The 22,180-nt window shown below is 39.3% G+C and overlaps 1 protein-coding gene across 6 annotated transcripts in view; it reads right to left on the bottom strand.

The window, feature by feature from the left end:
• echdc1 (ethylmalonyl-CoA decarboxylase 1) overlaps window positions 1-21,584 on the bottom strand; it is a 108,438-nt gene extending 86,854 nt beyond the window's left edge. For all 6 annotated transcript variants that reach the window (XR_010005628.1, XR_010005625.1, XR_010005623.1 and 3 more), the window contains exons 1-3: window positions 21,470-21,584; window positions 5,496-5,720; window positions 2,033-2,175 (exon numbers count right to left, since the gene is read on the bottom strand). Coding sequence is in view for 2 of the 6 variants with exons in the window: in XM_062978967.1 (XP_062835037.1) it covers window positions 2,033-2,175; window positions 5,496-5,718 (366 nt within the window). In the remaining 4 variants the exon portion in view is untranslated. The remainder of the gene's footprint in view (window positions 1-2,032; window positions 2,176-5,495; window positions 5,721-21,469) is intronic.
• Window positions 21,585-22,180: the final 596 nt, after the last annotated feature.

The following is a 22,180-nucleotide window of genomic DNA, read 5'->3' as shown; positions in this document are numbered from 1 at the left end:
GAAAAGTGGGAACAGATGTGGAAAACAAAGATTAAATTCACAAGATTTTATGGACTAAGAGAAATTTCTACAAGATGATGTATAGATGGTACATGACATCGGAAAGGATAGCAAAGATGGATCCAAATTTTTTTTAAAAAAGTTTGTTGGAAATGTCAGTAAAAAGAAGAAACTTTTAACCACATGTGATGGGCAGACCCTAAAGCCAAAAAAACAATACACAAGAACATTGAAAATATCCTAAAAATTAAGATGCTGCTAGAACCAGAAGCATTTTGGTTGGGATTGCTCCCCCCCTCCACACACACACACCTTGCTGCCCCCACAAGCAAAGGCCAACTGGTTAAGGAGTGCATTAGCCATCCAAAAAGGTGCACGAGTGGGAGAAACAACAGCAGTCACTTGGGAACACCAAGCCCAAGGCCCCAACATCCTCCTCCTTGTCCTCAGCTCTCCGCTGCTGGTCCCTGCTGCTGCCTGTTGTTTTGGGGGCGTTCCTGTGCTATCCATCTTGGGAGTCTAGGGGGCTTTCCCTTCCTATCCACTTTGGGAGTCTGAGAGGTTTCCCTCCTAATCATATTAGGAATCTGAGGGTTTCCTTCCTATCCATCTTGGGAGATTGAGGGGTTTCCTTCCTATCAATTTTGGGGGGTCTGAGGGGTTTCCTATTCATTTTGGGAATTTGAGGGGTTTCTTTCCTATCCATCTTGTGGGTTTGAGGGGTTTCCTTCCTATCCATCTTGAGGATTTGAGGAGTTTCCTTCCTATCCATCTTAGGGGCCTGGGGGGCTTTCCCTTCTTATCCATCTTGGGGGGTCTGAGGGGTTTCTTGCAACATTAGGACTAATGCAATGCTTCTATTATTAGAAATATAAAGACTAACTTTAACATGTGCCAAAGAATGGAGAATGAACATACAGTACATTTGTTCTCTTGGGAATCACAGAATTCCTCCAGTACAATCATCAGAAATAGACAGGAGTTTTCCTCCTGGCGATTGTAAGAAATCCCCAAGAAAGCATCAACCTCATTCACAACATGCTCACTATACTCCCAATATCACAATTGCGTGGAAAAAGACATTTCACACCGTGGTTACTAAACTATAGCAGGATTCTGTGGTGATTTGGAGGCAAAGATTTGTCCCCCAAAAGACTCAAATTAAAATTAAAATGGGGTGGAATCTGTGGGCTTGGAGGGTCATGTGCAAGTTACCAAGATCACGCTTTGCCTAAATGCAGCCTGTGGACCACATGTTGCCTATTATTGCATTACAGTATCAAACTGATTATCCAGAACCAATGCCCTTAGTTTCCATCATTCAAGGCTTTTTTAAAATGATTGTTTATTTTGTTGTCCATATTTAACAAAGGCTGCGACCCTGTAGTTACACAGAGGTTTCCTCAGTAAGATGTGATGTTGGTAGGGAAAACTAGCAAACACACATTGTTGATAAGGATAATAGCCAATTCGACACTAGGGATTTATTCAGAAATCTACAACCTTTAATGTAAATTTAATGTAAATTTAAATGCTCTCATTGAACTTATTCTGATCAATGGGACTTATTCCCAGATAAGTGTGTATAGGACAACAGTCTACATAGCTTCCTTTCAAACTCTGATTTCTTTCCTGTTCTTTTACTGAATTGGATATGGAGGAAAATGATATTCTTTAGCAATATGGGAAATCTATCATGCTTATCATTCTATCTGTAAAAACTCTTATTCCTCTGAATGGTCTGAAAGGGAAAAAAGTAAGTTTTAAAATAAAAAAATGTTGATTAAAAATGTTGAAGGAAGGTGATGTAACTTTAGAAATCTAGGTAATAAATCAAATGTACACTAGTAATTTGTCACTAGTCTTTGGAACACTGATAGCGTGCTCAGCACCCAACCTTGGAACAGAATAATTTCAATTTTTTATTATTAGTTTTCTGCAACACTGATGTTTTTGGATTGTCTTCCATTGAACTATTAACTTTTCAGAACTTTAAAGAGTGCATGGAAAATTGATTCCAGTTACCACTTGCCTGTGGTCTGGACAGTGTCCTGACAGCATTCAGATCAGATCCTGAGCAAAATGTATTTTCTGCACCATGGACGATAAGCCCTTTCCCATTCTTCCAGCTTTCCAATTCAGCAACTCTCTCCTGCAGTTCTATCATCATCGTTCCTGCCATTAAAGAGAAAGAACAGCCAAGGGATATCTTTAGTGTGCAGTTTTATATTAAGCTTCAGAGAACAGAAGAGGCAGATGTGCTACTGGCATCTATCCTTTTTGATAAAATAAGTTACCATATTTTACCAAATCTATGATGCCATCAAATGTAATAATAATAACAACAGCTTTATTTTTGTATCCTGCCCCATTTCCCCGAAGGGACTCAGGGCGGCTCACATGGTGACCAAGCCCAGTAATACCCCATTTTTGAAATGTGTTGTGGCTCAGTCTGATGATGAAGGTGTATTTGGGGTTTTACAGTCTGAAAATGTTGTGCAGTCTGAGCAGCAGCAGAAAGAAGCTCTGAGTGTGCCACAGGCAGAGAGCCAAGATGAGATAGCAGAGGCTTCAGATCAGCATGACCCGGTGGGGAGAGATTCCCAGCCTTCTGAACGGGATGAGGAAAGTCAACAATCCCCAGATGTTTCACTTTCAGATAGTGATAATGATAGAGAGCAGCAATTAGACAGAGAGGCGAGGTTACTCTTGAGAACCAGGCTTCTCCGGCATTCTCTAAGGATCTCTGCAAGGAAGAGGGGAGTTCAAGGGCAAAGGAATGCATTCATGTCTTGCAAAAATGGGTAAATAGAGGAGATGCGGGGAGAGCATCTCAGATCAAGCAACTTTGCTTTTAGTGCAAGATTCTCTGCTTTCTCTGTTCCTGTTTCAAGCCTCAAGTTCTAGTTCAGGTTTTGCCTATGTATTTTGGGAAAGTATTCTTGCCTTCATATTCCTGTTTGTATCATGTACTTTGGATTCTGCTTTGAAGATCATGTTCCTGTTCTAAGCCTTGACATCTAGGGATTGATTTACTGTTTCCTGGGATTTTGGATTCTATTGAATTCTATTTTCATGATTGCATTTTCTTATTGCATTTTGCCTTACTTTTTACTACCTTTTTACGAATAAACTCTTTATACCAAGTCTGTCTCAGTGATGTGTTGAGAGCAAGGTGGACCTTCGCTGGGGTGCAACAAAATGTCAATGTAAAAAAACCCAACAATTTTCTTAGAATAGTTTTAGAACTTCCTCTGCATGCAAACTTTTTGTTTGAATGTGGCTTTGTAGTACAATCTTTTCTGTAGGAAGAGGAGGGGTGTGAAGAAATCATCTTGTCTGCATGTGTGTATTTTACTAAGTCTATGGGCCTGTTGGGGAGGCAGTGAAAGCAGAAAGCAGTGCTTAGTTCAGCCAGATGCCAAATAGCCATCTGGCTGAGGCAGAGGACAAAATAGAGGGGAACTGGTACAGCCATTGAGGCTGGATCCCTCCTCACTATCGAAGGTAAGATTCACTTTAGATTCACAAACAGTGAATCTAAAGTGCCATTGAATCTAAAGCGCACCTCATTTTTGAAACCCCTTAAACAGGAAAAAGTGCACCTTAGATTGGATGAAATACAGTATTACTCAAAAGCAACAAAGCAGCCAGAGAAGGTTTATTGCTGGGGTGGACATCTCTGGTCCTCCACATGTTTTGCAGTTCCCAACAACTTTTTCGGAATAGCCAAAGATGAAGCAGTAGGGAAGCTGCAGTCCAGAAACAGCTGGAGGGCCCCAGGTGACCATTCCTACTTTAAACCAAGCAAGATGGGAAGAGTAAACTGTTTCTCCCCACAGGCAAACACTGTTGTTGGCAACATCCCTGCCTCCTGCAATTTACAGGAACAGATGATGTCTTTCACCTTTGCACTAACAAGTGACATTGCTGGCTCTGAAAACCAGATGGTTCAGAGAGCAGGAAAAATATCAATGTGCATTAACAATCCAATTAAGACACAGATCATGTAAGAAGATGAATTTCTATAAAGTTGACTCTTCCTTATCTGTTTCTCCTCCACAAGTATTTTTGTGGGGGAAGGAAGAAGGAAAGATCTCAGCAACACTGCAGGAATGTGGCTAGAATAGTTTGATGCAGAGAAAGGAGAAAGCAAAATGGCAGCAGGACATCCATTCTTTACCTTATTTATAAAACAGGGAAAACTTTATCTATAAACCTCAAGGTTGTCTGACATTAATAGCTGCACTTATGGCATACCATTATTTATGACTTTCTACTATTTACTACTTATTGCTGTCCAAAATTTAAAGTGCTCACTAGCAGGGGGAATACTATGATGTGTTTCCTTCATATTTTGATTCAGCGATATAATTCATAGCTTGGTTACCTTGCATCTGGACTATCCTAATAATACTGGATAGTTTGGATGCTGAACAATAGTTTACTTCATGATGTAAATCAGTGAAATATTCTGCCAAAACACTGAGGTGATAGAATCAACCATGGATTGTATCCAATAAATTTTCCTGACTATAAAATGGCTTCTATCAGTAGAATAGGAAAGGGGACAGTTCCTGTTCCTGAAGACTAACATTGCCTCAATGCCCTTTTCTTCAGCCTTGAAGAATACTTAGAAGCAGATGCTGAAGTGAAAATCCCACTACATTCACATTCACAACATTTGGTACTGTTCAGTGTCCAAGCCCTGCTCATGTTGTGAGAATATGCCTGGGTGGTTTCTGCTACTGCCTATCACCTAGTCGTTTTTAGTGCTGGTTTCAGTATATTCTGTCTTAAATCCTCCATCACTGTGATCTTTCCCCCAGTCAGTCATGATAAATCCCTAGAATTTCAAATACTAATAGTGAGGGTATACAGATGTATGCATGACAGCTGATAGTGCCTTCCTCTGGTGATTGAAGAAAATCAGAACATATGCAAAAGCTGTACAAGAGATTTGTAAGTAGCTGAGCACTGAGTGATAATGACTGAATTATGACTGAAGTCTACCTGCTTTAATATTGTATGTCCTTATGACTATTGCTGCATAGCTGGAGTTTTAGGGAAAGACCAGAAGTAAATATAATGAAGAAATCGATTAATAAATTATCTATCAAGATCATATCTTTTCATATTTTATGCAAGGACATACTGTATATAAAATTATACAAACATTTTTCAAAGCTGGGTGGTCACAATCTTTTCCCTTAAATTAAGAAAGAAATAAAGTACCTCAGAACAAGCTGCCAGATCTGACCCACAAAGCGGAAAGAACTGGGACTTATGGCGGAGGCTCAGTGAACTATTTTGACAATTTTTTCAAGGTATAAAGTATTTTTTCATTATTAAGAAGTATCTGTGAAACACAAGACTCATTTAACAACTTTATATTCAATATCAAATTCTTGTCACTGCTAGTGGTGCTAACTTAAGTATCATTTTTATCCTTGCATATACTAAGACGCCGCAAACCCATTAAGAATTTGTAATACCTGTAAATGCATTCATAAACCTTGGATTGTTCAGCGTGAGTATCCCAATCCCATCATCTTCCTTTGAAAGGTCAACAGATCCACCAGTGAACTGTTGAAGCTTTGCTTTGATTTCATCCTCCCGAAAACCATGGGTCTGATTATAAAGAGACATTGTCCTTTGCTGCATCAGCCTGCCATTTGCAATTCGATGGAAAGGCTTCCATAATAATGAGACTGTCATTTCTAGAAAGGAAAACATGAGAAAAATCAATCTAGGCAAGTGCCTCTTGCATTACATTTTTGAAACCACCCTCAAGACTGAACAGCTCTGCTTTGCCCAAGTAGAGCACAACTTTGATTCAACTTAACAGCAAAGTCACAAAACAGCCATGCAGAAAGAGAGGTTATAAGGAAAGGACAGGAGCTGTTAGGAAAGAAACATTGATCTTTCTGTATAACAGACCCATTATACAGTATACAGTGTTTAACCCTATCCATAAACTTGAGGGAAATGTGAACAAGAACTCTTCTAAGAAGTGTATGTGTGTACACACACACACACACACACACACTACATGGGGGGACTGCATCATCCCTTTACAAGCTTTCAAAGGTAACACCCTTCAACTCTTGATTCAGTTCAAACACCTAGAAAGTAAGAGAGATTGCAGTATTTCTAACATTAACTCTGAAGAACATGGCACCAGTGAGAATGCATCATAATAAAATGCTTTGCTTTCTTTCAAATTGAAAAGAAGTTTTCTGATTTTCATTCTCTTTCTTCTCCCCAGAATACTGTGATGTCTCATGGGCCATGTAGTCCCGTTCCTAGTACTATTGTGGCAGACGAAGAGGAAAACTTGGGTTTCCCACCGATTCAGCCAGAATTGGAGCCCTTGCACCTGCAGGATGTTTGCCCTCAAGAAGTCAGCCAAACAAGCCTTGGGCAGAATTCTCCCCCGTTCTCTCGCAAGGATAATTATAATCGAGATAGAGGCGCTAGGGAGGCGAATCGCCGAAGCGCCAGAATCGCTGCCAGACAATTAGCTGATTAAGCCTGTTTCCCTTGGGAAATCTTAAGGAGTCATGCATCTGGACACAGTCTGGGTTTCACTTCTTGTTCCCCAGGGAAAGTGTTCCTGGGCGGGAAAACAAGATCCTATATAGGTGTTTACCCGCAAGGAGATCCTTGCGGAGTCAATTCGTCAGCTTCGGGAGTGAGATCGTGTGTGGACTACGCTACTCCAGTTCCTTGTTTCCAGGACCTTGTTCTAGTTCCAAGCCTGCCTTGTTCCCCGGACCTCGCCACGGACCTTGTTCTTGCTTCTTGCTTCTTGTTGCCTCGTATCAAGTCTTGTTTGCCAAGAATCTAGTTTGTTTTCCAGCCTTGTTGTCAAGCTCCATTGGACTAAAGGACCTTGTCATTTCCCCACACTTTGCTTGGCAAAGTGTGTGTTTCGGTTATTGGATTATAACTTTGGACTCTAATATCACCTATTGGACATTGTTTTTCTGGACTATATTTGACCTTTCCTGAAAGGTCTACTTCTGAACTATATTCTTCACCTGTTTTTATTGACTTTATATATTCCTTTAATAAAGATATTAGATAGATTCTGGTCTCTGCTCATGGTTATTGGTGCTCTGCGGCCTGGGTCCTGACAAATACTAACATTTCATTCATGGTGAAGTTTTTAATTTATTGAATGCGTGACATTTGATTTGATAAACTGGGTAATATAAATAGCTAATTAGCATTTTTGCAAAGCTTCCTTGACAGTTTAGTTTTGTTCCAATTAAGCAAACAGGCACCAAGAATATTTTGAAGTTCTCTCTTTAGTTTATTTATTGAACATAATTTTACCCCAACTTTTCATCCAAAAGACTCCCAGGATGGGTTACAATATGACAAATGAGACAGTTCCTGTTTGCCAGCTAAAAGAAATGATACAAAAAGTGGGATTGGGAAGGAAGAATTAAAATGACAAATCCAAACATGACATCATTGGTTATGAAGTTCATTAAACAGTAATCATAGAGCTGGATTTAAACCCAATGGAAGGGCCATTGGGGGAGGGGGGTTAAAGTGTTTACAGTTGACCCCTTTATAAAGTTGGACTGGCACAAGTGCCTCCCCCACTACAGGGTGCCTGGCTCTTGATACTTCTTCCTCTAAGAGTAGGAAAAGTTGGTAGCTGGAGGGATGAGGGATCTTAGGAAAGACTGTATTACATCTACTAGGCATTTTCAGACATTCACTACATTTAACTTATTCCTTTGGTGTCTGCATTGTGATCATTTGCTTGCTCAAACCAATGCTCCCTAGATGTCTTGCCGAACTCCCATGAGACCCTGACTCAAGTAGGAAGACACCAGGTTGAGGAATGCTGCTTTAGACAGCTGCTCAAAGTATGTTTGCTAAAATGTAACCATTAGGGCTGTTCATAATTTCATTAGTAAATTATATCTAATAAGTTCCAATAAATTGTTGAATCTACATCTCATAATAAGTATTGAAACATTTTTTTAATTGATCACACAGTCCTAGTAACCATCTTTTATTATGGGGAGGAGATGATTATTTATAGGAGTTGATACAAGTTTTAAATTTGTATCTTTATAAGAAAATGTCTTAGCCACCATGAATTGTTTTTGGAAACTAAGAAAAGATCCTGAAGGAGATGAATATATTCAGCCTGTAAAGGAGACAACTAAAAGGCACTGCAATAACCAGCCTGAAATAACTGGAGAGCTGCCACACAGATTAGGAGCATTTTGTTGTTGTTTCAGAGAGCAGAACCTGATTCAAAAAGTTCAAATTAAAAGATGGATTTTCATAAAACCTCCTCAAATTGTTTGAGTAGCAGACAAAGCTCCAGAAGGTGGTAGATTCTCCTTCAATGGAGTTAATTCAGCAGAGCTAGATTCTGCCATTCATCTGCGATACTGCAACAGAGGACCTCCTGAACTGGAAGAAGACAGACTTTGAAAGGCAACTTTGAACCTATGGTGTACACTTTAGGTTTTTTCAGTATTGTTTCATTTTTTTTGTTTCCTGTTTTAAAACACTTCTATTGATTGCAAACTGAGAAGAACTTTTTAAAAATAATAATAAAGGTCAGCGCAGGAATTTCATAAATAAATGAACATAAAAATATAAATAGGTTTTGAGGTTTGTTCTACTGTATATGTAAAACTCTTACCTCCAAGTTATGTCTCTAGCATAAAGCGAACAGCTCAAAGATCTCCTCTAAAGCCCATTAGCCTGCACACACAGTAGTCAGCCTGAGATTATGGGAGCTAGAGTCCAACAATACCTAGAAGACTACATTTTTTACTCTCATTCTACCTCTTCCTTCACCATTATTTTATGTATTGCTACAACAAAAGAGGAAGCCCCATGCTGGGGCTGTGAGAGTTGGAGAGGAGCTTTTTATTACAGAAATATCTACAAAGGTACCTACTCTTGACTGATGTATCTCCATAAAGGGAGTTATTTTGTCAATAGAAACAGCTTTTTTAAAAGATTCCAGCCAGAAATGCAGGCAAAACGTCAGGAGAAAATGCTGCTAGAACACGGCAATACACCCTGAAACCACACAACAGCCCAGTGATTCCAGCCATGAAAGCCTTTGACAATACAGAAGTTTTTATTGCCTGGCCTTTATTTTCTTTGCCCCCAATCCTCTTATGGAAGGGCTATGGCCACTGGCTATATCAATCTATAGTCAAGACCACCTTGAACACCAGCTTCTCAAAAAGATGCAGACCCATCACGGCTTCATCATCATCACTTTTCTTCTCCTGTATTATTTTTAACATCCACGTGTGATGAAGAAGCCAGTGAATTTTGAGGGAAAGCACAATGTATTTGAAGCCTCTTGACTGGCCTAAGAATAATTTGGTGACTTTCAATTTTGCTGCATGGTCAACTCAGGCAACCCTGAAAATATTTCTTTTTTATTGTCATTCATAGTGATTACATTAAAATCTAGTAAAACTATAATTCTTACATTCTTTGTTGCATTAACAAAAATAAAAATCCTGAACCTTTCAGACAAATAAAGAGAACAAAAGGCAACAATAATTTGTTACAGTACTTTCAGTTTTGCCTCTGAATGAGAAATTCTTTGCCTAAGCTAAATATGATAGGAATGAAGAAAGCATTCATTAACAAAATTACACCTGAGCTCTTTACTGTTTGCTTTTCCATTAACATGTATTTTTTATGCCTAGCTTCATCTCATTTATAGCACTGTGTGTTTTACGATATTTCTCCCTCTCCTCCCCCTATATATATATGACAAATGAAAGATTTTCCAAAGTTATACAGATTTGGCATCTCTTATCTAAAATTCCAAAATATTCCAAAATCCAAAATTCGCCTAATGCATTGCTCAAGTAACAACACATTTTCTTTGTTAGTTCAATGTACACAAACTTAGTTTCCTTCACAAAACTATTACCAATATTGTATGTAAAATTATCTTCAGGCTACATGTATGTGATATACACGAAACATAAATGAATTTCATATTGAAACTGGATTCCCATCTCCAAGATAGTTTACTATATAAGTGGTCCAGACCATTACGAATAAGAAATATTCATGTACTGATATATTTTATTTGTTCCTTTGATGTTTCATAGAAGCCCAACCTTCGACAACTAGGTCTGCATGAGATATTGGCCTAAAATTCTCAACATGGATGGAGGGAGATACAGGCCCACATATCAGGAAAGGATGAAGTCACTGAGATCTTATGTAGATCATTATTTTTTTAAAGGCCAACAGAAATACATTTGCGTGAGTGTACACACAATGCCTTTAAGACAAGGCGTTTTACATGGGGCTGTTACATTTACAATTCTCCAGTTATTTCTCCTCGCCTGTCTTTTTCTGAAGGACCAAAAAAAAGGAAATCCATTAAGGAGCAAAATCTGGAACATGTGTGCACTGCCTCGGTTGCTACCTCTTGGGAGTTTTCTATGTGAAAATAGTCCTGTCTTTAGTGTCAAAAATATGCTGTCAGTGCTTACAGTGCTATCCCATACAAACTTACTAAGAAATAAATAAAAATAAGAAATAAATTCCATTCAGTTCAATGGAGCCCACCTCTAGACTGTTTAGATAGGTACAGAATTACAGTTTCAGATATTGTTCATTTGGTGGTGGGAAGGCAAAAAAGGAAGATCTTGAAATAATAGTCTCTCTTTTTCTCTATTTTTATGCATGCAAAATTATATAAGAACATCAAGTTACTCTATTTGCATCAAAATTAGTATATACACATGCAAAGTCTTTCAGAAAAATACAAACTTCTTTTTTACACAGTATTCATAAATAATCTTTCACTTTAAAAGTAGTAAAAGAGGCTTTAAGAAAGCAGATATAATAGTGGAAAAACCACAAGAGTTGGCCCATACCTTCTCTCATTCTGCCCTAAACTCAAAGCAATTAATCGGGGGGAGGGGGAAGTAATTGTTAATAACTTCCCAGCAAAATTTATGGAGCAACACCTGTACATTTTATTTCCCTTTACAACTATAATCATAGTTATAGAATTAATATTGAGTTCATCCAAAAAAGCTGAAAATAGCTGACAGACAATATAGTGGAAAACCAAACACACAGAGAATATCTTATGTCAGATCAATTAAATTCAAATCAGATGCCAAAATGACAAGAGATACTTCATCCAACTTCTCAAAAGTTGGAAAAAAAACCAAGAAGATTTTAGATAATTTCAGAAAGATTGTTCTAGGTGGGTTGCTAAAGAACGCTAGGTGGGATGTCAAATGATAATCAGTTATTGTTTCATACCTTCTGTATGCCCAAATGTTCCTCTATAGGATAGTGGAAGGAAGAGTGAAGCCCAAGTACGGAAGTCCTTGAAAGTAACCAGCAGCAACTTGTAACCAAAGCAGGAATATGCTATCTCTGGGAGCTGTTACCTATACTACCTGTAGTCATAAAGGGCAAAATAAAAAACAGCTTCCATCTGTACCGGGTGAGCAGCCCTGGATGTGCATTTTTTAAATTACAGATTAGCTTTATGGCAAACAATAAAATATTTTATTGCCTTGTCTTGTGTAGGGTCATACCAGCAAGAGCAGTCAAGGAACTCAGATATAAAACAAAGGCAGTCTGTTGTAGTAGAGCCTGTGAGTAACGTTACAAACAGTAGTATGGGTGCTAGAAGGGAAAAAAGGGTTATTTGTTAGCAAGAATCTGATGATGAGCAGCAGAGAAAGAAAATTCGGGACATACTTACAGCACCTACAGATGAAGAATCGTTTGAGGGATTCTCTGGGGATGATGGGTCAATGAGTGAAGGAGAAGGAGACACCATGGACTGGACTAAGATAAGAGAAGTGCAAGCAATTTGTGAGGCACCAACAACTAGTGATACCTTTATGGGGTTCTCTGGGAGTGAAGACTGACAATCAGGGGATCCAACTGATTCTTGGGGAGATCTAAGTCTTGACAGGAGATGGAGGAAATGGAGGGAGAGTCAAAGGAATTCACGTGAAGAGCTGGGAGCAGCAGTGGGAGATGGTGATCGGGTGGTGGTCAGTTTGTAGATAAAAGTGGGTTCAGGGATGAGAGGTCTTTGCAGATAGCAAGGTGTTGATGTGTGTTCGTGTGCTGGTTATTGGGAAAGTTTCTTATAGTCTTGCTGCTGCCTGTTTCATGTTCGGATCTGCAGTTGGGAGCAACACTGCTTTGGATTCCTTGGACTTCGCTGACGACGCTTCTCTTCTTGCAACTCCTTGTTAAGCATTTGTGTACTGTGCCTTTTTGTTTTGCCTTAGAGCACTTTGTTTGACTTGTTGCTTTTTGCATCCAGTTGATCTGGATTACATTTCTGTTTACCCTTTTGAACCAGGTCTGGTTTGGGTTTTTGAGTTTTTGACCAGTGGAACTGCCTTTAAGTATCTCTGCATCCTTTTCCTTTTGTTTCAATAAACTCTGTTTTGAAGACACTTTTAAGTCTGACCCTTTAAGGCGTCTGTGAATCCAACAGAGTCATTGAGAATGAACTTCTTCGTCCCAGCACCTATCACAGACTATGTGTATTTTAGTGATGCCATTGAGGAATCATACTTATTTTTAGACAATATGTGATCATCTAAGGCATGGATGGATTGAAATTCCCACCAACCCAGCTAGCACAGTAAAGAAGGTGAAAAAAATTTCAGTCTCACTATTGAAGAGTTTCATGTTCCTCAGTTTTACACCACAATCAACTGGGCCACTACCCATATCAGCTCTATTCCACTATTCTCCTTAAATATTGTATTCTGTAATAGTTCTGATGACAGTTTCCTACATTTACTCCAGTTCAATATGTTATTTTTAAAGACAGGGTAGAAACTTAGTATGGGAAGGGAAGTAAATCTTTCATTGTTTGGGATGACCACCTCTACTAAGTTTCCAGTTAGAATACCTTGATATTTAAGGTCTAGTCTAAGAGATGAGGAAAAATAAGGGAGCTCCTAAAGTAAGGAAAACACCATCCCCAACAGATGGACATCCAGCCTTTGTTTAAAAACTTTCAGATAAGGAGACCCTTCCACAATCAAAGGTGACACATTCCATTGTTTAATAGCTCTTTTGAGAGTTGCACATTTTGCCCCCCTCTTCCAATCACTTTTGTGGAGTCAGATGAGGTGACAAAGATAACAATGACACAGGAGGCCTCTCAATCGTCATAATAATTTGTAATGGCAGACACAGATAATCACCAAACACATTATATCAACCAGAGTAGTCACACTTTTGCAGAAAGATTTTTTTTTCCTTTTGGAGATGCCTTTTTAAAAGAAACGGGGAACTTGCTGGGCCAACACAAAGGGCTATAACTACCAGGAGAAATATTTTGAATGACTAGAGACCCTTCCAGACAGGCCCTATATCCCAGGATCTGATCCCAGGTTTTCTGCTTTAAACTGGATTATATGAGTCCCCCCTGCCAGATAATCTGGGAGAAACCCAAAATCTGGGATCAGTTCCTGGTATATAGGGCCTGTCTGGAAGGGCCCTAGGAGGTCCGGTTTCTCCTCCAAGAACAGGGACAAACTGGCCATTAGTCACACTGTGCTGTGTCTGCTGCATAATTTCCTGGTGCTTGATGCAGAATATAACAATGTTTTTAAACAAATTAATACTGTTGTGATTATTTTAGACTGAACGTACCTGTCTCCCACCTACTCTTCATTTAAAAACACTAACATCTTATGCACACAGCATCACAACTCACACTTCCGAGGTGAGCTGAGCTGGCTACAACAACTCCTCCATCATCAGCTAGCAAATGGTAAGAGACTGTGGGAGTTGTAAAGCAACAGTATTTGTATAGTCACAGAGAAAAGTACAAAATTAAAAGATAAACAACTCATATATGGAATATCAAGCCAACAGAGACCACAGGATGGCTAGAAATGGGGTATGAGTCTGGGAAAACTCCTAATTATACTCAAATGGCATTCTTTTCTCTTGATGACCACACTGGTAAAGTCAGACAGGACATCTTATATTTGCACTCAAAGATGAAACATACAGCTCTCTTTGGGGGGAAATAAAGTTATAATCTTGCACAACAATCTGTTCGGAAATATGAGAATGGTGTATTGGGAAAAGTTACAAGGAAAACGTCAATCATCTTCTGGCATTCACCTGCAATGGTGAAAGGGGCCTTTTCCTCTTCAGAAGTAACAAAACCACACTTCGGACAGCAATCTATAACACACCAGGCACACTGTTGGCACACAGCATGTAATTACGGGCTGCTTCAGATGGAGCAAATAGTGCAAGAGGTTGCAGTATTTCTAGTTGGGAGTTCTTTTAAAAAATAAAATAAAATGCCCAGATGATGTTTCCATTGACCCAGACTGTTTGATGGCAATTCCTAGTACTGACTGCAATTTTTTATTTCCACCCTGGGAGGGCTTTTTAAAAAAGATATATTGTTACCAAAAAAAATCCTAAGGCATATGTCTGCATCCATAACTATGGTTCATCAGTTCCATTGCCCTCAACATTTCTTCTGTTCTGTCTTTTGCCAAACCAACTCTATTTCTCCAGGATTTCCTGAGATGTTCCTATCTCTGAAAAGAGCTTCTCTTCTGTCTTCATTAGGAAAATGTCCCCCCTCCCATTTTTCCTATTCTTTCCCTGCAAAATATGATTAGGGCTGCAATGGGAGAGATTTTTTCCACTGCTGTAACTTAAGACTTGTTTTTTAAAAATATGAGGAACAAGTGGATACAGAAGTGGCAACAACTGACAAAACACAGCAAAATTACAGGAGTGATCTTACTCTTTTGTTCAGAGGGTTTGTTTTTACAAATCTTAGCTACTTTTGTATTTATGAGCACAATATTCATTTAATCACTGACTTTCCAGTAGTCAAGTAGATTTTAAATGTTAAGTAAGTAAAACTTTATTTCTATCCCGCCCTATCTCCCCGTGGGGACTCAGGGAGGCTCACAACATAAAACGCAAACATTCAATGCCGTAAAATACGACAATAGACTAAACAATTCAAATAGATTGTACAGAACATTTGACAAAAAACAAATCACATAAAACAATAATGAAAAATTACACAATATTAATAAAAACAAGGTTAAAACAGGTTAAAAACCATGTCCAAATTCCATTCCTTACAGCACTCGGTTTAGTCATCTTGCCTTCTAAGGAGAGTTCGGATTTCCTTTAGGGCCCACTTACTTATGTTTTCAGGAGCTACAGGGCACAATATCTGATTTCTCTTTCTGAACACAAAAATGACTTTTAGACATACCCTTTCAAAAGTACAATTTATGTTATGTTCACATGTCAGTCTGAATGTCAATCTAAATCACAATCTCTGAGGATGCCTACCATAGATGTGGCCAAACATCAGGAGAGAATGCTTCTGGAATATGGCCATACAGCCAAGAAAATTCACAACAACCCAATCTAAATATTATTTATTCAAATTAGAATTGCTAAAATGCAATTGAGTAGGTTGCTGATATATCTGTGAAAATTACTGCCTTTAAGTAAGCAATATGTTGTCACAAGAAATAAACAACACAGTAGCTTCCTTTCTTCCTAAATGTACATCATATACAGACTGTACATAAAATAGTTTTCAAAGTACTAAAAAGGGATCTCCGCATTATATCTAATATCTACTGGATATTCAAAATGAAACTGCAAGTAAAATGAGTAATTGTTTTGCACTAGGGGTTTAAAACCTAGTTTTTACTGGAAAGGGCCACGGCTAATTTGTACAAAGCTCTTGTATTAACCCGTCAACCTGAACATAGTGATAATATGGTAACACTACAAAAGAAAGACATGAATTTAAATATTACATTAGAGTCTCACTTATCCAAGCTTCACTTATCCAAGGTTCTGTATTATCCAAGGCAGTCTGCCTTTTAGTAGTCATTGTTTTTGTAATAAATGTTGCAATGTTTTGGTGCTAAATTCGTAAATACAGTAATTACTACATAACATTACTGTGTATTGATCTGCTTTTTCTGTCAATTTCTTGTAAATCATGATGTTTTGGTGCTTGATTTGTAAAATCATAATGTAATTTTATGTTTAATAGGCTTTTTTTCTTAATCCCTCCATATTATCCAAGATTTTCACTTATCCAATGTTCTGCCGGCCCGTTAATCTTGGATAAGTGAGACTCTACTGTACTTTATTACAAACTGAGATCCTCTGATATAGAAAACATGAAATAAATCTCCCTCCCAAGAGCCCCATAATGCAGGACTGAACAAATGCACTCACTTTTTTGAGTGAGCGACTATCTTACACCATAGCTCTCATCTACACACTGCTCTCCAACTTGAGAGCATAAAACCTTGCATGCATCTCTAAATTACAATCTTGCAGCATGAAAAATAAAACCATGGGCTTTGTTTCCTTGGTTTTTCTTCTTTTTTTCCCTTCTGATCATTCTGCAATTAGGACACCACTTCCTAGATACCAGTCCTTATGTGACAATGCTAAACTTATAAAACTCGAGTCTGTAAGAACATTTACACTTCTTGGGACTAGGTGGCAAATGTACAGCCCTTCAGATGGTGCTGGAGTGCTGTTCCCATCTGTCCCAGCTAACAGAGTAAAGAGTGATGGGAGCTGGAGTCTAACATCTGGGGAGGAAGCTTTCACATTCTTGCCTTGGCCTAACACCACACTTTCCTATGCTTGAGCTTAGAAAACAGCAATATTTTAAAGATAGATATACCAACCCAGAAAACCATTTTCCAAGTTACATTTCTGTGCTAGAATAATGCATTGAGCTGCTGATATGAATTGCAAACAGCCTTACCCAAATCTTGTGGAGTGAGAGTTGTAATTTGCTCTGCTTATAAACATAATTTCTGCCTAGACAAGTATGTCAACCTCCACCCTAATATTTACAAATGTGGCTGCATTTCAAGCTGTAGTGATTTACAAGGAGCAAACAGACATTCATAGCATAACTATTTGGAAATAATCAATGATATACACCTTAAACGTTGGAAATAATCAATGATATATGCATTAAACTGGTAGTCAGTTTGGTAATAAAATTTAGATATATTTTTTTTGCTATCAGTGACAATAATTCAGTGCACTCACATTTCACTGTCAACTCATTATATATAAGCTTTAGGAAGAGAAAACTGTGTAATAGCTTCAGGATATGCTTCAGGAAAACCTTTTTTCCACACCATCAACTCTAATTACTTTATAACTAATCAAAAGGAGAACAAGAAGTTAACAGGAGAACAACAGGAGATAGATGTGAAATTTGGAAGCAATTGCATGCACATTTACTCCCAAGTTATTTCCGTTGTGTGAATGAGATTGCACATAAATATGCAAATCTAAGAGTGACAGAAAAAAGGGGCTGCCAAGTATTTCTTCGTTTAAAATAAGGGAAAACTGGCTACCTCTCCTCATCATCAGTATATCACAGCTTGGCAGGATACAATCAATGGAACTCCAAACCATCTAATGCAATCCCTTCCCATTCTCCAGGTTTCCATAGTTCATTCGACACAAACCAAACTACAGTGGTCACTGCAAAGAGATGGTGACCTACAGAAAACAGTCTACAAAGCAAACGTATCCAGATTACTAGTGACATACGCATGTTTAATTAGAACATTGACTGAAAATGAAAACAACGAAAAGTCAAGAGAGAGGCAAGAGAGCCAGTGTGGTGTAGAGGTCTGAGTGTTGGACTAATACTATAAAGACCAAGTTCTAAATCTCCATTCCGCCACAGAAACCCAATGGGTGACCTTAGGCAAGTCACACTCTCTCAGCTGCAAAAGAAGGCAAAGATAACCCCGCCTCTGAAAAAATCTCACCAAGAAAACCCCATGATAGGCTCACCTCTGGCTCACCATATGTTAGAAACACCTTGAAGGCACACAACACACACATGCAGAAAGTCAACTGGACTTCATCAATAAGTAGTCTTAAAATTGTTATATAAAGCACTGCTTCCCAAACTGTGGGTCACAACACCAAATGGGGTCCCTTTAGCTCAATGTTGGGGTCGCAATTTTTTTTGCAAAAGTAAAATGTTTACAATGGACTTTATGAAAAAAATTCTTGGGCAGAAAGGGATCACTAGTGGGAAACGTTTAAGAAGTCCTGATCTAAAGCATAGAAAGAAACATAATCTATGAGACCCTGCAATATTATTAAGTAGCACTCTCAGAATTTAATAGGCAGGGGGCATTCCAAAGCATATACATTAAAAGATTATATCTGAATACAGACACACACAGAAAGATACTAAAATCCATGGTAAAGGCACATACACAAGAGAGTGAGGGCTCTCCATACAGGCCCTATATCCCTGGATCTGACCCCAGGATTTCTGCTTTAAACTGGGTTATAGGAGTCCGCACTGCCAGATAATCTAGGATAAACAGAAAACCTGGGAAAAGATCCTGGAATATAGGGTCTGTCTGGAAGGGCCCTGAGAGTCCTAAGTGCTAGATGTAATGGAGCTGTAAACCTGAAACCAATTAATGACTCACTATTTGCTAAGATTAATATCTCTGTATTAGGATTGCATCTACACTGCCATTATGATGCAGATTGAACTTGATTCCTTGAATATTAACATGCAGGTGTACACACTCCAGGAACAATAGAAAAGGAAGAAAAGAAGCAGAAAACAAAGAAAAAACAAAACATGCAAAACAAGAGAACTCAATTACAAGAGACGGGGAGAAACCCTAGGTTGAGAATACGTTATTTGGAATTTCAAAATACTCCAAAATCTGAAATCCTGACTTTCTGATGGTTCAGTGCACATTAATGTTCCTTCACGCACAAGATCATTAAAAATACAGGAGTAGACTCTCAGTTAAATGGCACTCACAGAGATTGGGAGATGGTAGATAAATGTAGTTTTTGGTTGCTTGAGAGTTACTATTAAAAGTAGGCCTAACTAATACTATGCCCCATACTATACCATACTATACTCTGTATTGACTTGTTATTAATATTGAATATTAAAATAAGATAAAGACAAGTTTAATGTAACACATTTTAGTGTATTAGAAAAACAGCTTTGTGAATACAGTGTTATTCTTTTGAGAGTTCAGATTAACTGAGAATTGACTATATAGTGTATACAATTACCTTCAGGCTATGTGGAAAAGGGGTATTGCAAACATAAATGCATTATGTTCTTAAATGTGAGTCCCACCTCTAAGATAACTCTTCCATGTATGTGCAGGCAGTCCACAAGTTATGAACAAGATAGATTCTGTAGATTTGTTCTTAAGCTGAATTTGTATGCAAGTTAGAACAGGTACATTTTAAAGTGTAGCTCCAGCCAATATACAAGCACACAGACACACATCTCACTGCACTTTCTATCCCTGTGAGAATTGGATTTTGAAAAATGTGGCTTGTTGTGGAAACAAGCATTGGCAAGAAAGCTTAAGCAGAGACACCTTTTCCCCATGATAATAACTCTTTCAGGAGTGAATTCCCCTTCCGAAGGATAGATTTCCTCTCATCTCACTCCCATCCTTAACTATGAGTTATGCAAACACATGTATTCCAAAAGCCAGATTATTTTTTAAAAAATGTCAAAATCAACAATATTTCTGGACCCAAATATTTTGGAAAAGGAATGTTCAGCCTGTACTAAAAATAAGCCAAAGGGGGAAATAAAACAATTGAACTTCCCAACATTTAGGAGCAAAGGCAAAACACAGCGGCAGTGTATTTGGAAGAATGAGGGTCAAGCTCTGGGTGCATCTTCACTGCAGAATTGATGCCATTTGACACCACTTTAACCACCATGGCTTTGTGCTATGGAATCCTGGATATGTAATTTGGTGAGGCATCAGCAATCTTTGGCAGAGAAGGCTAAAAGTGTTGTTGTAATACTACAACTCCCATTTTTTATGTTGTGCCAGAAGCATTGCATAATAATAAATACGTTTATAACTGATAAAATAAAGGGATCACAAACAGATAAACAGTTTAACACCAATGCAACAGCAACCTAATTGTCTGTAGTTTTAAACAACTTTTCCTCTGTACATGAGGCAGGACATTGTGGGCAAGCATACAGGTACGGAGTTGTTTGTTCTGCTTCACAGTCACACAAGGTGGAGGATTCCTCCAGGTAGTGCCATCTTGCCAGGTTGTCTTTTGATCTGTCCACTCTGCTTCTGAATCTTTTCAGGAACTTCCAAAATGCCAATTTTTGGTTTGCCCCTGGAGGCAGGCCCTCATGGGAGACCATCCAGTTGGGATTGCCTGGTTTAGCTGCCCAGGGGGATACCCTTGCTGTTGCTAGAGGAACATTAAGAGGAGTGGTGGTTCTCATGAAGCTTTTCCTTGATTTGAGTTTACTGGGAGGAGACTGATAGCCATGCAGTGGATAGCTTTCACGGTGTTCAACCTTATTTCTCTCACAGTGAGCAGCAACTTCCCGTCACACATGGGGGACGGGGGGGGGGGGGAATGCCAGCTAGCTTGTAGAGTTTATCAACAGGTGTAGGTTCAAGGCATCCTGGGATTATTTCTCATGTTTTGTTCAGTGCTATGTTCACCTGGGTCCCCCGATGGCGCAACGGGTAAAACCGCTGAGCTGCTGAACTTGCTGACTGAAAGGTCAGCAGTTCAAAATCATGCAAATGTGGAGATGAGCATCAACCCCCAGACTCGGACATGACTGGACTTAATGTCAAGGGAAACCTTTACCTTTACTTTACTATGTTCACCTGCTTTGCATGGACAGACTTGTGCCAGACAGGACAGGTATACTCAGCAGCTGACAACTCCCACGAGGGAGGAAATCCAAAATGAATGGCCCCCTCCACCTGTGCGACAGTGGAGCAGAACGAACAATTCAGCACCTGTATGCTTGCCCACAATGTACAGAGGAAGAGCATTGAGCCATGGCTGTTAAAAGCCATTCATTCTGCAGTGTAGGCCCCTTCCACAGAGCTTTGAACTGGAATATATGGCATGTGGACTTAGATAACCCAGTTCAAAGCAGATATTGTGGGATTTCCTGCCTGGATATTCTGGGTTATATGGCTGTGTGGAAGGGCCCCTAGATGCAGTGGGCCCTTCCAGACTGGCCCTATATCCCAAGATCTGATCCTAGGTTTTCTGTTTATCCCAGATTATCTGGCAGTGTGGACTCATATAATCCACTTTAAAGCAGAAAACCTGGGATCAGATCCTGGGATATAGGGCCTGTCTGGGGCCCTATTCCACACAGCAGAATCAAATCCCACATTATCTGAATTTGAACTGGAATATATGGCAGTGTGGACTCCGATAAGGAAGTTCAAAGCAGATATTGTGGGATTTTCTGCTTTGATGTTCTGGGTTATATGGCTGTGTGGAAGGGCCCTAGAAAGGCCCAGGGTCTTCCGCCCGGGAGGGAAGGAGGCAATCGCGCCCAGTGCCACACAAACACATGCAAGCGGGCATCACAAACCTGCAGCAGGACACAGCTTCTCAACCCCCCCTTGTTGTGAGTCTTTGGTGTTACAGGAAAAGGCTTCCGCGAGGAAACCGTCGCTGGAGAGATACGTTCCGCCTCAGTGCAGACTGAAAACACCCCGAAAGTGGGCTCTCAGTCTTGCGAAAGAGGCGTTTTAGGGTCTCTTTGTGAAACCTTATGGGGAGAGGGATTGCTTGGCTACTCTGGCCTTGAAGGGATGGGTTCAGAAGAATATATAAGACGCCTTTTAAACTCTCCACGGAGCAAAGCACAACAAAAGTCCGCAGCATCCCATCCGTGAGTGGCTGCTTGCATGCGCCCCCGCGTGGCTTCACTTTGAGCTGCAAAGGCATAGGCCCAGGCAGGCATGGGCAAACTTCGGCCCTCCTGATGTTTTGGACTGCAACTCCCACAATTCCTAACAGCCAGTAGGCTGTTAGGAATTGTGGGAGTTGCAGTCCAAAACACCCGGAGGGCCGAAGTTTGCCCATGCCTGCTTAGACCGTAAATAGTTGCAAATACATAAATAATTTGGTACTTCACAGTTCTTTCCCACTGATGAAAGTGAGACAACAATTCTATCCTTATGTGTTTTTTTATATGATTTTAACTGAATTGCTTTACATAATGGCAACATTTAATTCTATTTTATTATTTATGTTTTGTGGGTTTTTACATTCTATAGTTTTCTTTTAGGCTTTGTGC

This window comes from Anolis carolinensis, chromosome 1 (assembly GCF_035594765.1).
Source record: "Anolis carolinensis isolate JA03-04 chromosome 1, rAnoCar3.1.pri, whole genome shotgun sequence".
NCBI lineage: Eukaryota > Metazoa > Chordata > Lepidosauria > Squamata > Dactyloidae > Anolis > Anolis carolinensis.
The sequence above is the reverse complement of the archived record's forward strand: the minus strand, read 5'-3'. Positions and strand labels throughout refer to the sequence as shown.